General features: G+C 51.4%; 1 protein-coding gene across 1 annotated transcript; it reads right to left on the reverse strand.

The window, feature by feature from the left end:
- Positions 1 to 6,178: 6,178 nt before the first annotated feature.
- On the reverse strand, positions 6,179 to 7,702 carry LOC120697715 (WRKY transcription factor 22-like). Its single transcript, XM_039981016.1, has 3 exons — positions 7,164 to 7,702; positions 6,934 to 7,056; positions 6,179 to 6,815 (listed from the first exon to the last, which is right to left on the reverse strand). Exons 1-3 carry the CDS (start codon positions 7,565 to 7,567, stop codon positions 6,398 to 6,400), a joined length of 945 nt encoding a protein of 314 aa, XP_039836950.1. The 5' UTR covers positions 7,568 to 7,702; the 3' UTR covers positions 6,179 to 6,397.
- Positions 7,703 to 14,599: the final 6,897 nt, after the last annotated feature.

The following is a 14,599-nucleotide window of genomic DNA, read 5'->3' on the forward strand; positions in this document are numbered from 1 at the left end:
TAGCATTATAGATACGGAGGTGAAAGCGGAGGTTTGTGAAACTTTGAACATAATGACCGAGTCTTTAAGTGACAAGTATTTGGGCTTACCAGCTTTGGTGGGAGCAGATCGGAGTGATTGTTTTCGCCACTTAATAGACAGGGTCTCTAAGAGAATAAATGGTTGGAAGGAGAAAACTCTAAGCATGGGTGGTAAAGAGATTCTTATAAAATCCATTGCTCAAGCTGTACCGGTATTCACGATGATGGTGTTTAAAATTCCTAAAAACATTTGTAAAGGAATAACAAGTGCTATATCGCAATTCTGGTGGGGTGATGACAGTGATCATAAGAGAATTCATTGGCTGGAGTGGTGGAAATTATGTATGCCAAAAGGAAAAAGGAGGGATGGGTTTCAGAGATCTGCAATCTTTCAACTTGGCTATGTTAGCAAAGCAAGTGTGGGGACTGCTTAGTGAACCTGATTCCTTGTGTGCGAGAGTATTAAGAGCCCGTTATTACCCTGATGGCAAACTGTTGAAGGCTAGAATGAGAAGTGGATGCTCATATACATGGCAAAGTATTTTAGCAGGCCTTGATTGTTTTAAACAAGGTATATTTGGAGGGTTGGAGATGGTTCTCATATTAATATTTGGGAGGATAATTGGATCCCTGGGAGCCATAATCTGAAGATTGCAATGCCCAGAGGTAACAACATCATTACTACAGTTGATGAGCTTATCAATCCTATTGATTCAACTTGGGATGTAAGGCTCGTGAGGTCTATTTTTTGGGATGTGGATGTAAACCGGATTCTTCAAATACCAATCACTTCTGGGAGAGATGATGTTGCGTGGCACTATAATAGGAATGTTATTTTTTCGGTCAATTCCGCATACCATGGTGAATGGAAGAGAATATTTGGGCAGCATATGAATGATCAGAGGGGTGGAGTGAGCAATACAACTGTCTGGAAGCAGCTCTGGAAATTGGATGTGCCGGCAAAAATAAAAATTTTGGGTGGAGAGCTCTCCACGGCTTGATTCCATGCCAAGCCATTCTGGCTAACATACACATATCTCACGTGTCAGGCTGTCCAGTTTGCCAGAATGGGGCAGAAGATATTAGACATATAATTTTCACATGTGACCGGGCAAAGGTTGTATGGAGATCGATAGGAGTTTGGGAGAAGATAGAACAATTATTGTCAACTAACCAATCAGGCTCCGTCATCCTAGAAGAATGTATTAGAAGAGGATAATATTTGCAAACGCTGGGAGTAGGACTTGCAGAGCTCATTCTAACAGGTGGGTGGTATCTATGGTGGGAGAGAAGGCAGTTTACGCATGGGGAAAGTGTCCAACGACCAGCAAAATCTGGCCTGTCTATTGCTACCCTCACGAAGAATTATAAGATGACTGGCAAAAAAAGGTATCAAGATCAGCCAAGGATGGAGGAAGCCACCAGAGGATACAATCATGCTAAACATTGATGCTTCTTTTGATGAGGACATGGGATGCGGGAGCATGGGAGCTGTTATCCGGGACAGTTCAGGAACAATGGTGATAGCTTCAAATAATTTTATCTCCCATGTAGTTGATGCGCCAATGGCTGAAGCATATGCTCTCAAAGAAGGTTTGATGTTAGCACAACATGCAGGTTGCAACCGGATTATAATTCAATCTGATTGTATGGAGGTTGTTGAAATCATGGGAGATGGAGGATTTACAGCAAACTCAGCGGCATCTATATATGATGAGTGTATTACTATTTGGTTAGGATTTCAGAAGATCTCCATCGAGCATTGCAGAAGAGAAACAAACCAGGTGGCCCATGAATTAGCAAAGAAAGCTATGATCTCAAAGATTTACTGTATTTGGGACGACGATCCCCCTAGCTTTTATTGTTGATCTTTTATCAAATGATGTAACTTTTCTTGATCAATAAACTCTACCTCCTAGTTGTGTCAAAAAAAAACTCCCATGCAGCAGGGGGGCTCGAGCCCCCTAGGCCCCCTAGCATTCAAGGGGTTGAGAGAGACTAGGGTCATGCACGTCATCATCGCACCCTCTCATTTTGTTAGTGTTAAATTAAAACTATGAATGGATGAACAATGATTCTCTTCTTAATGATTGATGAACAACAATTACATATTTGTACCCAAGTAACAAATGCCGGTCCGGAAGGACATGCCCCTTTCGAAGGGGCCATTTCCACGCAGACGCGTCCCATCATTAGCAACTAATGATGGGATTAACTGACTAGGGCATGTTTGGGAGAGCTCCACTCCAAAAACTCCATCAACTCCACCAACGTGTCATGCCAAATGCGTCCAGCTCCAGCAACTCCAACTCCGAAAAAACTCTGGAGTTGAAGGCCAAGTCCATGCTTTTCTTGGAGCTCTTCAAGGGGTGCTCAAAAAATAGCTAATATAAACATTCTCATGGAGTTATTGAATATTTATCCACCATGCCACTGATTACATATCTCCTATACCGGTTCACGAGCGAAAAAAAGAGTCCGTCCCGTCCCCTCCCTCCCGTTCTCTTCTCTCCCAGCGCGCCCATCGCCGTCTCCCCTGACACCGCAGCCGCCGCCTCATCTTCTGATCCGCAGCTGCCGCCTCTGGCCGCCACCTCCTCTTCCGATCCGCAGCCAGCGCCCCAAGCTGCCGCCTACTGCACGCCCTCCGTGGCTGGTGTGAGCTCGCCACATCCATGGACATGGCGAGGAGGATGTAGAGCTCGGCTCGGCAATAGATGGGGAGCTCGACCCGATGGCGAATGGGGAGCAAGGCACGGCCGAGGATTTGATTTGAGTTGTCAGTTGGGAACAGGGATGACCGGCGAGGTGGGGCACCGGCCAATGGTGCCGGTGAGGTTGGGCACCCTCTGTTCCACAGCCTCTTGAGCAAGCTTAGCCTCACCAGGCCCTGCGCCGCCGGGAAGAGCTTGGGCAACGCCGGCGGGAGGGCCAGGGACAAGCAGAGGAGGAAGACGAGGGGACAAGAGGAGAGACTGACATGCGGGCCCACTCACAAGGGTAGAATGGACTATTCACAATAAAATATCTAATTCGTAGAGTTGGAGTTATGCTATTAGCCAAACATGTTCATCACATCTATGTTTGTCTGGAGTTTCTAGAGTGGAGCTGCAAAAACATGGAGTTGCTACTTCGGAGTTATTTTTCCGGAGTTGGAGTGCTCCCAAACACGCCCACATGTTAATCACGTGCTTACGCTATTTGATCACACACACATTATTTCTAACACTGACCACACACATTATTTCTAACACTCCCCCCTGATCAATTACTTCAAGTATGCTTCATGTAACTCAACCGAGACGGATATTGTAACTCAACCGCCTCAGTAAATCAGGCCAAGCCTGCTAGTCCAAAAAGCCCAGTTGCAAACACACATATATGTACACAAGACTTTAGGGTTTCTTACTCATTTCCTCTCCTCCCTCTCCCTCGGCCTCCCTACCACTGAGCTGTCGGCGGCGTGCCCCTCTCCCTCCTCCCTCTCCCCTGCTACCGAGGCCCCTCTTCCTTCTTCGGTACCGGATCCACACGGGGCGGGGCGGAGGCAGGCAGCCGGTGGCCGCGGCGGCGGGTGCGGCGGCGGATCCACATGGGGTGGGCGCGGAGGCAGGCGGACGGTGCCCGCGGCGGGGTGGGGGCCCGGGCTCGGCAGGTTCGGCGGCTCGATTCCAGAGGCAGGGTGGCGGCATGGCGGTCGCGGGGCGCGGAGGCGTGGATCCGGCAGCAGGGCGGCGACACGAACTCGGCAGGCTTCGTGGCACGGCGGCTGTTGGGTGCGGCGGCGGGGGCGGGGCCATCTAATCAGCGCGCATGCGCCAGGAGCCCCGCGAGCGCGCAATCTCGGACAGGGCCGCGTTTTCCCCTTTTAGGTAATATTTCTCTTCCTCAACTTTCTTGTTTTGGAAACTTATGACTTGTACATAAAAGTTTTGTATATAATCTTTTTCCAAACTACTACTCAGGGAATATTTTTCACCAAAAATTCGTGATACACAAAATTTTTACGTATAACTTCTTTTAATCAACTTCGCAGAAGATATTCTTTATTATAAGTTTTCCATGATATACAACTTACATGTATAACTTTTTTTTAGAAAACTTATCGAAGGATTTTTAGCATAACCCCCACGATAATATTATCAGGAAAATTTTTCGCACAACTTGTACACATAAGTTCACTATATCCAACTTTTCATAAATTTTTTAGTATAATTTCAATGAAGCATTTATCAAATAAAAACTTCTCAAGAGATAACAATAGAATGTAAAAATATTGGTAAAGAAAATTTAGTTTAACCGAACTCAAAGGAACACTTTAGAAAGAAAAGAAAAAAAATGTAAAAGTAATACGTGTGCACGAGTGTCTCACGTACGGACTTAAGCTAGACAGCTAAGCCTCTGTCTCATAGATAGAGATACACGACATACTCGCACAGGCAGATTGGGTTGCTGTCTCGTCGTGCGCCAGGAAACCTATTAACGCGCGCTTGTGGAATGGATTTCCGGGCAGGGGCTCATCAGCTGCGGGGCCTGGCGGCGTGGATCCGGCGGCGGCGCATTGGGTGCAGGGCGGCTGCTCGTGGATGGCTCGGCAGGCTTGTGGATGGGTTTGGCGGGCCTGTCCACGGGTTTTCTAATTTTTATATTTTTTAAATTTGATTAACTGAGGTGGGTAGCAAAGCCGTCTCGGAAAATAGAGCATTTACCGTGACCTTTGCTCTGAGACGGTTGGGGTTGCCCGCATCGCCTCGGTTAGTAGTTTTTTACCGCCTTCGTTAAGATTTGTGTAGTAGTGATATTTTGTTATATTATATAATTTAGATTCAGATTTAGAGGTTACTTTAACTTTTAATAGTGATATAGTTGGATACTTTATATGCAAATGTAGGGGTCATTTGAATTGTTTTTATAATAGCATAGGTCGGTAATTTACACGAAGATTAGGGGGTTGCTTTATATTTTTTATAAGGGCAACGGTGGGTAATTTAGATACATATTTAGGGGTTACTTTAGTCTATTTTTATAATGACAGATATGAGTAATTTATTAGAAAAGATAACAGATTCAACGACTATTATGATTAGAGTTGTCAGATTGATGATGCACAGATGTTTCTGATTTTTGTGAATTTTTTTAGAATTTCTCTATTTCTTTAAAGTGCCCACCTAGGATCTTAGGTGGTTTCACGTGGAGTCTTTAAAGAAACCTTTAATTTGTAATAGTAAGATGGATGCACTAAATTAATCATCACTTAATCACTTAATCTTAAACATATTTTGATCCGACTATAGCTTTTATTGTTCTGAACCAATGAACCATGGAGCAGTGCAACCGTGCCAGAGAACTGATGGTCTAATTCTTAAAGTACCTACTACGCCTTAATTGTTTTGTCAAGGACTATAGGATTTATAATCCATGTCATTTCATACATGCATCCAAGCAGTGGCGGAGCTCGCCAGGAATTTTAGCTGGGGCAAAACTCACCTTTGATCCTCCGGCGCTCGTCGGCTCGCCAGCGGCGCTCATCGGCTCGCCGGCGTCGCCCTCCTCCACCATCAGAGGCGCAGCCGCCCGCCGGCGCTTGGGCCGGGGCTGGTGCCGCGCAGCTCGGCGGCCGGTCAGCCGGGGCGCCTCTAGCCGAGGCGACTCGACACGACGACGCTCCAGTCAGAGGAGGCGGCGGGCGGCGGAGGGCCGGAGGCCGGACCGTCGGAGCCGGAGGCGCGGCGCCGGTGCGGATTGGAGCGGGGGCGCGGGGCTACAGCCTGCGGGCACGGGGAGGTCGGGAGAATTAGGGATTTGGGGGAGCTACTTCTTGGGCCGGCGGCTATTGGGCTTACTGGGCCTTTATTTCTCTCTCATTTTCACTTGGTTCCTCTCGTAAGTCGTCACGGAGCAGAGGAGGACGGCCGCCGCCGCCCGCCGCGACGCCGCTCTGCTCGCCGGCTCGCCGGAAGGGAGGAAGATAGAAGGGGTGCTAGTGGTGCTACTCCGCCAGTAGGTGGGGCAGGTGCCCCACCCTGCGGCATGGGGAGCTCCGCATATGCATCCAAGTGGCGTCATCTTAACGGGCAACAGGAAGTGACGCAGGAGGCGTTTTCCTTGAGATGTCGTCGCATCCGGCCATGAACCTTGAACCCTGACAAACAAATTGATGCATCAAGGCCGTCGTGCGTGTATAAAGTATCCATCCTTTCATCAGGCTAGAGATGTTGCCCGACACACTGACGGTCAACTGTACGCATGCAGCACAGTTTTCCGTCTAGTTGCATCCATAGACAAGACACCAACCTCTCTTGATTGAAGGAGGAAGAATAATCAAAGAGACAATTTGCAGTCAATGATCAGTTGCCCTCTGCTCCCGAAAGTCCCAACTACAGCGACACCCGGCGCTCAAGAACGCCGCCGTCGTCCTCGAAAAACCGATCGAAGTCGTCATCAAAGGGCCCCAGGAAGTCATCCAGCGGATATTCGTCGAGCGCCGCCACGTCCACCTGCCACGGCTCGTTCTCGTCGTCATCGGCCGTCTCCGCGCCGCCTCCGTCCGCGGTGGTCATGGAGGACGCGTCGGCGCTGTCCTCCTCGCGCCTGCCGGAGCCGGACGCCTCGTCCGACGCGCCGTGGGACGCCGGCCGGTGCCGCGTGGTGCCAGCGAGCGCGTTGAGCATCGTCGGCACCGCGTGGCAGTGCTCGGCGATGTAGGTGACGACGAGCACCCCGGGCTTGGCCGGGCTGCGCTCCACCAGCTTCCGCGCCATGCACGCCTTGAGGCTGCTGCACTTGTAGTACCCCCTGAAGACACGTACGAGCGCAGGATTTGCAGAACCAGATGGTCGATCAGTCAGCTGTGTGCAAAGAAAGTACATGCATGTGCTTGGACGAGAAGAGAGGCTGCAGGGATGTCACGTACCTTGGGTACGGCGAGCCCTTTATGGGCTTCTGGCCGTACTTGCGCCACGCCCACAGGTCCGTGGACACGCCGCCGTCGGCCACCGGCACCTCGCACACCACCTTCTTCAGCTGGCTCTTCTTGCTGCACCAAATCAATCAGTTAGCATCTGTTCAAGTGTTCATGGAAACAAATAAATCATCGTCATGATCATTGATCATGCTAATAATTAGGCTGCGAAAATTCTCTACCTTCGTTTTGGCCTGGGAGTGCGGACGCCCGGCTTGCGGCCGCCGGGCTGCTTCCTCGGCCGCAGCAGCTGCTGCCCGGACGTGGAGGCGGCCGGGAAAGAGATGAGCACCTCGTGGTCGAGCGGCGGCGCCCCGCGCTCACCGGACGGCGTGATCGAGAACGGCGCCAGCTCGTGGTCCGAGCCCAAGTAGTCCAGGTCGCGCAACGCCGCCGCCGGGCGCACTGGTCTCCCGACGAGAAACTCCGGGGCCGCCGCCGCCGCACGGCCGACGTGAATTCCCCGCCGAGCCTCCGCCGCAGCCGCCGGCGCTTCCGAGCTACCACCGCTGCCACACGCGGCGGCGGCCGTGCCGCAGCTCCGCACGACGGCCTGCAGATCCCAGTCGTTGTTGGAGCACTCCATGACGGCGCTAGCTAACAGCTTGGGGATCGATCGTGTTCGGGTATGAAGGTGAGGTTCATATATGGAGGGGAGGCGTGGTTGACTTTGGCTTTGTATGTATGTATGAGCTGCTAGGCGTGTGCGAGTGTGTCAGTATGCGGTTGCATATACATATATAGTGGGGGGCGCAGGCAGCTAGCGCAATGGACCGATGCTGGAAAGTCAAAGAGAACGGCCGGTCACCGGGTAGTGGTGGGCACGGAGATCGCCGGCGATTGCTCAGTGCACTCGCCGGGGCCGGATCGGCCGGATAAAAAAAAGCTCCATCATCACGTCAGGGATCCGCACGCAAACCACCAGTCATCAGCCGGGCCGGCCTAGCTAATCTATCCCGCGCTCACGTGCCGTATATCGATCGCGTGGCAGCCGCGGCAGGCGAGACATCTAGCGAGCCCTCCCGTGTTGTTTTCATTTGACTTTGCTCCAAATGTCAAACGGGAGAGAGAGAGAGAGAGAGAGAGAGAGAGAGAGAGAGAGAGAGAGAGAGAGAGAGAGAGAGAGAGAGAGAGAGAGAGAGAGAGAGAGAGAGAGAGAGAGAGAGAGAGATCCCTCTGCTCTCGGGTCAGAACCCGGGAAAGAAAAGAAAAGAAAAACATGTGCAGCGCTACAACACTACACCTGGCAGGTGGATGGACTGCAGAATAAACCTGGAATCATGCTCCGGGCTCGAGTTTGTTTACGCGCAAATAGCATCCCATCATTGACATGCTAACAGCGAGTTTAATAGTGCTGCTACTTCCCCCTCTTGGGTCGTGCACCCATTTGTTATTCATTTGACTTTCCCAATTGTCAACCGACGGAAAGGGAGGAGGAGAGATCGAGAGCCATAAGCTAAAGCAACGGCCAATGTCTTGTCACCCTCGCGCAGTGCAGACCGGGAATCTTTCGAGCATGCATGCATGTGCGCTGCCTGGGACTCCGGCGCCTGGGCGCTCGGAGGATGGATGAAGTGGCTGTCCATGGATGATGGATCCGTGGCGCAAGATTGCGCGTGCGCTTTGCGCTTTTCCGGCACGCGTGGCCGCTGGTTCTGCCGTGTCGCCTACTTGGGGTGGGCACCGCCCGCCGGCGGGTGGTGGTGACGGATTGGGTCGGGCTCCTCGATCGAACTGTCCATTCCGAGTCCACGCGCACGCCACGGCGCCATCGAGCTCGCGAATGGAAGAGCGGACGAGCAAAGCGCTGCGCCGCCATTGTGGTGACCTCAGGTGTACCGGTCGATTGTGCACTTGTTGCTTCGGTCACGTGTGTGCGTGTGTACATACACAAGCTATCTACCGTTGAAAACAAAATCGGGACTTATTTTTTGGGCTGTGAACAGGACTTAATTAGCTCTTAGTAAACCGCTAATTGCAATTGGAGAAACGGGGAAGAACGGGTTTCATGTCGGCGCTGGCGATCGACCAGCAGGATCATGCCGAGTCAACACGAATATTTCCAAGAAGTGCACCGGGACCGGACGCTGACATGGATCGCCGCGGATTTTTGCATTGCGGCTACGATCGATTTGGACGGGTGCGCCGTCCGTGCACCCGCGCGCGCGTGCCGTGCTAGCTGTGGCTCCTGCCACTTGGCCTGGACGAGTCATCGTCCTCATCCATCCTATGAGGAGGACCACCCTCTGATCGAGCCTCTTCCTCCGAGATGAGGAGGACAGCACCAGCACGGGCCTGGAGCACAGCATCGATCGATGACCAGCGTGGCGTTCCGATCCACGGTGTAGGCTGCCTCGAGGGATTAGTAGTGTTGCCCGTCCCCTCCGTCGCCGTCAGTTCCAGCGTCGACCCCCTCGATCGATCCAAACGGACGGCAGCCGAAGAACATGGCACGAGTTGACAGCGCGCATTAGTACATCTTCCTTACGCCACGACCAGCGCATGCGTGCAGCTGCACACGTCCTTGTCCTGTAGAGTACATTACAGTAACAAAGTCTCCTTGCCTGAATAGTACAGTAACACGTACTGTTTCTGGTCAACCGGCTAGGTAAGCTAGCCCGGTGGCTGATGTAATGTAATACGCAAACGGGGCTTGGCCGCCCTTAACGCGTGGTAGCTGATGTGGTGATAGTAGTTGATGACGCGGGAATGGATTGACTTTTAACCGGGCTCTGAAGATCCGCAAATGCTCAGAGCAAGCGTCACAGAACCTCCGCGCTCGGTCTCTATCCTGGACCCGGGTAACCGTGTTTCTTCCTCATAGCCACGCCAGTCGGTTTTGGGGAGGGAGGCGTGGGTGGAAGGTGGGGGGACCGGCGAGGGGTGGGAGGTGGGGGGAGGGCTGTCAGCCGGCCGGGGGCAGGAGTGGCTTCCATGACTGGCAGCTCTGGAGGGAAGGTCGGCACTGGTCCAAGGGTGGTGGCGGTTCGGCCGGCGGCGAAGGTGAGGCGGCACGGGAGCACCGGCGGCTAACCGGGGGTTGGACCCCCGGTGGGCGGTGGCCAGCGGCGGGGACAAGAAAGATGTGTGGAAGGTGGCCGTGTGTGGTGGGTGGGCAGTGCCGGCAAGCGGTGGCGGATCCGGCGGTGGGAGTAGAGATGAGAATGGACCTTCTGTGATGATTTGCCTCCGAGTCGCACCTGGTACTCAGAAGAGCGCCATGAAAATCCATCCACTCATCTCTTCAAAACGCCTCAATGGGCTGAGGACGTACGATTGACTTTTACCTCGGCCGAAATAAAGAGACCCCCTGCAGGTAAAAAGGCCGGAAGCTAGGTAGGCCCGCAACCTCCTGGCCAATCGGGGCTAAGGGTGGCCCGGTAAAGGCCCCATAACGCCCCCCGCGAAGCAAATGCCCATGAATTGGCCATCAGCACCCTTTATGTCTGTCAATCAACGGCGATCGGCAATGGTAGCTACTTCCCTATAAAAATTAAGGCAACGGTAACTCCGATTGACCGCGTGTCAGCTTACATGATCGAGCAGAAACTGAACTGAGCCATAGCATGCATCCGAGATAAAAAAAAAAAGAAAGAAGCGAGGAGCATCTTTATCCGTGTTCATGGGAGGAGAGAATCCGAAATGTGCTCTCCAGGTACTGACAAAGCCCGGCGGCGTCTTATGCTTGTCATCCGGTCCCGTCCCCGTTCCTGCTTCCGCAACTCACTGACTAAGCCCGTTCCATAATCCATAGCGCGCATCAGTTCAGAGGGTCGTTAAGAGAGAAACTTCCACAGGCTCTGCGCCAACTTTCACTGCGTTCGGCTGGTCTCCAGCCCTCTAGCCCTACAGTATTTCTCTCTCACATCACTCCAGCTCCAGCCTCCAGCCACTAGTCAAGTAACCGTATTTTTCTCTCACATCACTCCAGCTCCAGCCTCCAGCTCCAGCCTGCCGAACACGGTGTTTGGCTGCGCTGCGCTGAATCGCGGATAGGCTAGTATATCCTTAGGTTCCCTCACTGACTCGCTGTAATTTTTAACAGGTCCTCTCCTCTGCTCCGTGCACCGGCTCTCCAGCTTGTTGCTGATACTGTATGTGTGGCTGTGTCTGAACTCTGAATCTGCAGTTAGTTACCTATAGCCTGGCTGTGCATGTTACCTGCAGTAAAAAAATGTTCAGTTTGAAATTTGGAAAGTGGTGAGATGTTAGCAGATTGGTAGCGGAGGGAGAAGGAAGAAGGAGTCAGAGAGATCGGAGAAGCAAGCAGAGGCGGAGAGGAGGACGACGAAGAGAGGTCGTCTTCGTTAAGGGAATAATATTGTTGGAGTACCAAAACTGATTAGCTCTCTTCCTCTCCCACTCAGACTATATCTGCCACTCTGGGCCATGGACACGGACGTTGGGCCGGGCGTCACACCTGGGCCTTGGGCTAGAGCGGGATACTGTGCCAACACTCCCCTCCTCTTGCGAAGCGACTTGCCCCCAAGTCGCTGCTCGTGGAAAGCGTCGTCGAAGATCAGCCATGTTCTCCCAGGTTGCCAACGAAGAGGGCAAACCAGACCATTTGATCAATCCTTGGAGTACAGGACGATCACCAGGAGAGAGACGACGCTGGAGCACACGTTCTGGCACTTGATAGTAGGCAGAGCTATCTGGCAGCACAGGAGAAACAGCCTGATCACCCACTGCCTTCTTGAGTTGCGACACATGAAACACCGGGTGAATGGAAGCTGACGGCGGAAGCTCCAACCTGTAGGCAACAGAACCAATACGCTCCAGCACGCGAAAAGGGCCAAAAAACTTGAAGGACAACTTCTGATTAGCTCTTGGTGCAAGTGACGTCTGGACATATGGCTGCAACTTAAGGAAAACAGAGTCTCCAACATTGAAACAACGCTCTGACCGGTTGTCAGCTTGGCGCTTCATCCGTTCCTGGGCACGCAACAAATGCTGCTTCACAAGCCCTTGCATCACTTCCCGTTCATGCAGCCAATCAGATAAGTCCGCACAGAGATAGCAGACGCGGAATCCAGACCAAAGTGACGCAGGGAGTGACCGTAGAGCACTTCAAACGGAGAATGCCCCATAGCAGAATGACAGCTCGTATTATACCAAAACTCAGCCAGGGAGAGCCATTGAATCCATCTCGTCGAGCAGGCATGAACGAAACAGCGAAGGAACGTCTCCATACATTGATTGACGCGCTCTGTCTGTCCGTCGGTCTGCGGATGATAAGATGAGCTCATGCGCAGTTGGAAACCAGCCAAACAGAACAGCTCCTGCCAAAGCTTGCTTGTGAACACACGGTCACGATCAGAAACAAGGGACAGCGAAAGGCCATGAAGCTTATACACATTATCCATATATGCCTTAGCAACAGAAAGAGCAGTGAATGGGTGTCGGAGTGGAATGAAATGAGCAAATTTGGAAAACTTGTCCACCACCACGAGAATTGAGTTGTAGGAACCTGACCGAGGAAGGCCTTCCACAAAATCAAGAGAGACCATCTGCCATGCTGAATCTGGGACGGGCAACGGTTGGAGCAGACCAGGGTAGAGAGCCCGATCAGGCTTAGCTTGCTGACAGATGCCACATGCTTGGATATATTGTTGTATAGAAGACTTCATCGCCGGCCAAAAGAAGTATTGCTTGAGCTTACTGTAAGTGACAGGTATGCCAGAGTGACCACCCAAGGCGGAGGAATGCATTGCAGAAATGAGTTGGGACTGAAGAGCCTTATCATTGCCAATCCATATGCGGTTCTTGAACCTGAGAACACCACCAGACAGCGTATAATTGGGAACAGAATCAGGCTTGAGAGACAGCTTAGTGATCAACTCTGTAGCCTGAGGATCAGAAGCATAAGATGTCACAACGGCCGCCAACCACAAAGGGGTACTAGAGGACATGGCCAAGATCTGATCAACAGAAGATCTTCTTGATAGAGCATCAGCAACTCCATTGTCAGCACCCTGTTTGTACACTATCTTGTACTACAAACCCAGCAACTTGGTGAATACCTTTTGCTATCAAGGGGTGTGGAGGCGCTGCTCATTTAAATGGACTAGACTCCTTTCATCAGTGTATATTATGAATTCACCACACTGCAAATAATGCCTCCATTACTCCCCAGCCACCAAAAAAGCAAGATATTCCTTTTCATATGTAGACAGCCCTCTTGTCCTTGGACCAAGAGCCTTACTAATGAAAGCTAGCGGGTGTCCTCGCTGAATTAACACAGCACCAACTCCACTATCACAGGCATCAGTCTCGATTGCAAAAGGGACAGCAAAATCAGGGAGAGCCAATACCGGGGCAGTCGACAAGAAAGATTTCAATGTTGCAAATGCCGAATCATGCTCAGAAGTCCAAACAAACAGCGTACCTTTCTTCAACAAATTAGTTAGTGGCCTGGACACAATGCCGAAGTGGCGCACAAACTTCCGATAATAGCCAGCTAGACCAAGGAAGGACCTGAGCTCTTTAACAGTTTATGGAACTGGCCAGTCCACTATAGCTTGCACTTTAGATGGGTCAGTGGAAACCCCTTGTTCACTGATAATGTGACCCAAATATGCCACAGTTCGCTGAGCAAATGTACACTTGGACAATTTTAACTTCCATTGATCCTTGGCTAGCCATTGAAACACCAAATTAATATGCTGCAGATGTTCCTCATAGGACCGGCTATATATATTAGAATGTCATCAAAGAAGACTATCACGAACTTGCGCAGACCAGGCGCCAAAGTAACATTCATTGCACCCTGAAAAGACCCAGGAGCACCAGTAAGGCCAAAGGCCATGACTCTAAATTCATATTGCCCAAAATGAGTTTGGAAAGCCGTCTTGTACTCCTCGCCAGGCTTCAACAAAATCTGGTGGAACCCAGCCCGTAAATCAAGGTTGGAGAACCACGAAGCTCCTGCTAACTCATCCATAAGCTGATCAAAAACAGGCACAGGGAATTTGGATTTAAGAGTCAGCACATTGAGATGGCGAAAATCCACACAAAATCTGTATGACCCGTCTTTCTTCTTCACCAACAGGACAGGAGATGAGAACAAACTGATACTTGGCTGAATGATTCCTTGCTGCAACATATCACACACTTGCTTCTCAATTTCATCCCGTAGTGCTGGGGGGGTACCTGTACAGTCGGATGTTAACTGGTCGGGCACCCGGTATGAGAGGAATTTCGTGGTCACAAGCTCGGGAAGGAGGCAACCCCACCGGCTCCTTAAAGAGATGCTCAAACTGATCTAGCAAGGACTGAACTTCAGTAGGCAGCAACTGTATAGAAGTGTGTGAGGACCCTGAAGGAGCGAGTACACAAACTTGAAGCAACAACTCCTCAGGGAGGTCGAGAACCACCCCTTGCAACAGCACTTTATGCTCCTCATAGGAAATTTCCATCCATTTATGCTTCCAGTGAACACTCATGGGGTTGTAAGCCTCCAACCAATCCATCCCAATGATTATATCATAGGCTGCCAAAGGAAGGACTCTAAGGTCAGACTGGAAGGCAATGTCACCAACAAACCAAACTGCTTGGGACAGCACAGCAGAACAGGACAATGTACCACCGCCAGCAACTTGCACTGTAATTGAATGCT

The sequence above is a fragment of the Panicum virgatum genome, chromosome 3K, assembly GCF_016808335.1.
Source record: "Panicum virgatum strain AP13 chromosome 3K, P.virgatum_v5, whole genome shotgun sequence".
Lineage (NCBI taxonomy): Eukaryota > Viridiplantae > Streptophyta > Magnoliopsida > Poales > Poaceae > Panicum > Panicum virgatum.

What these genes read in the sequence shown, in the direction of transcription:
- LOC120697715 (XM_039981016.1), bottom strand. Translation starts at nt 7,567, where the DNA reads ATGGAGTGCTCCAACAACGACTGGGATCTGCAGGCCGTCGTGCGGAGC. An exon ending in ACTCCCAGGCCAAAACGAAG is followed by an intron (nt 7,057 to 7,163) that starts GTAGAGAATTTT and finishes GATTTGGTGCAG; the next exon opens with CAAGAAGAGCCAGCTGAAGA. An exon ending in AAGGGCTCGCCGTACCCAAG is followed by an intron (nt 6,816 to 6,933) that starts GTACGTGACATC and finishes ACGTGTCTTCAG; the next exon opens with GGGGTACTACAAGTGCAGCA.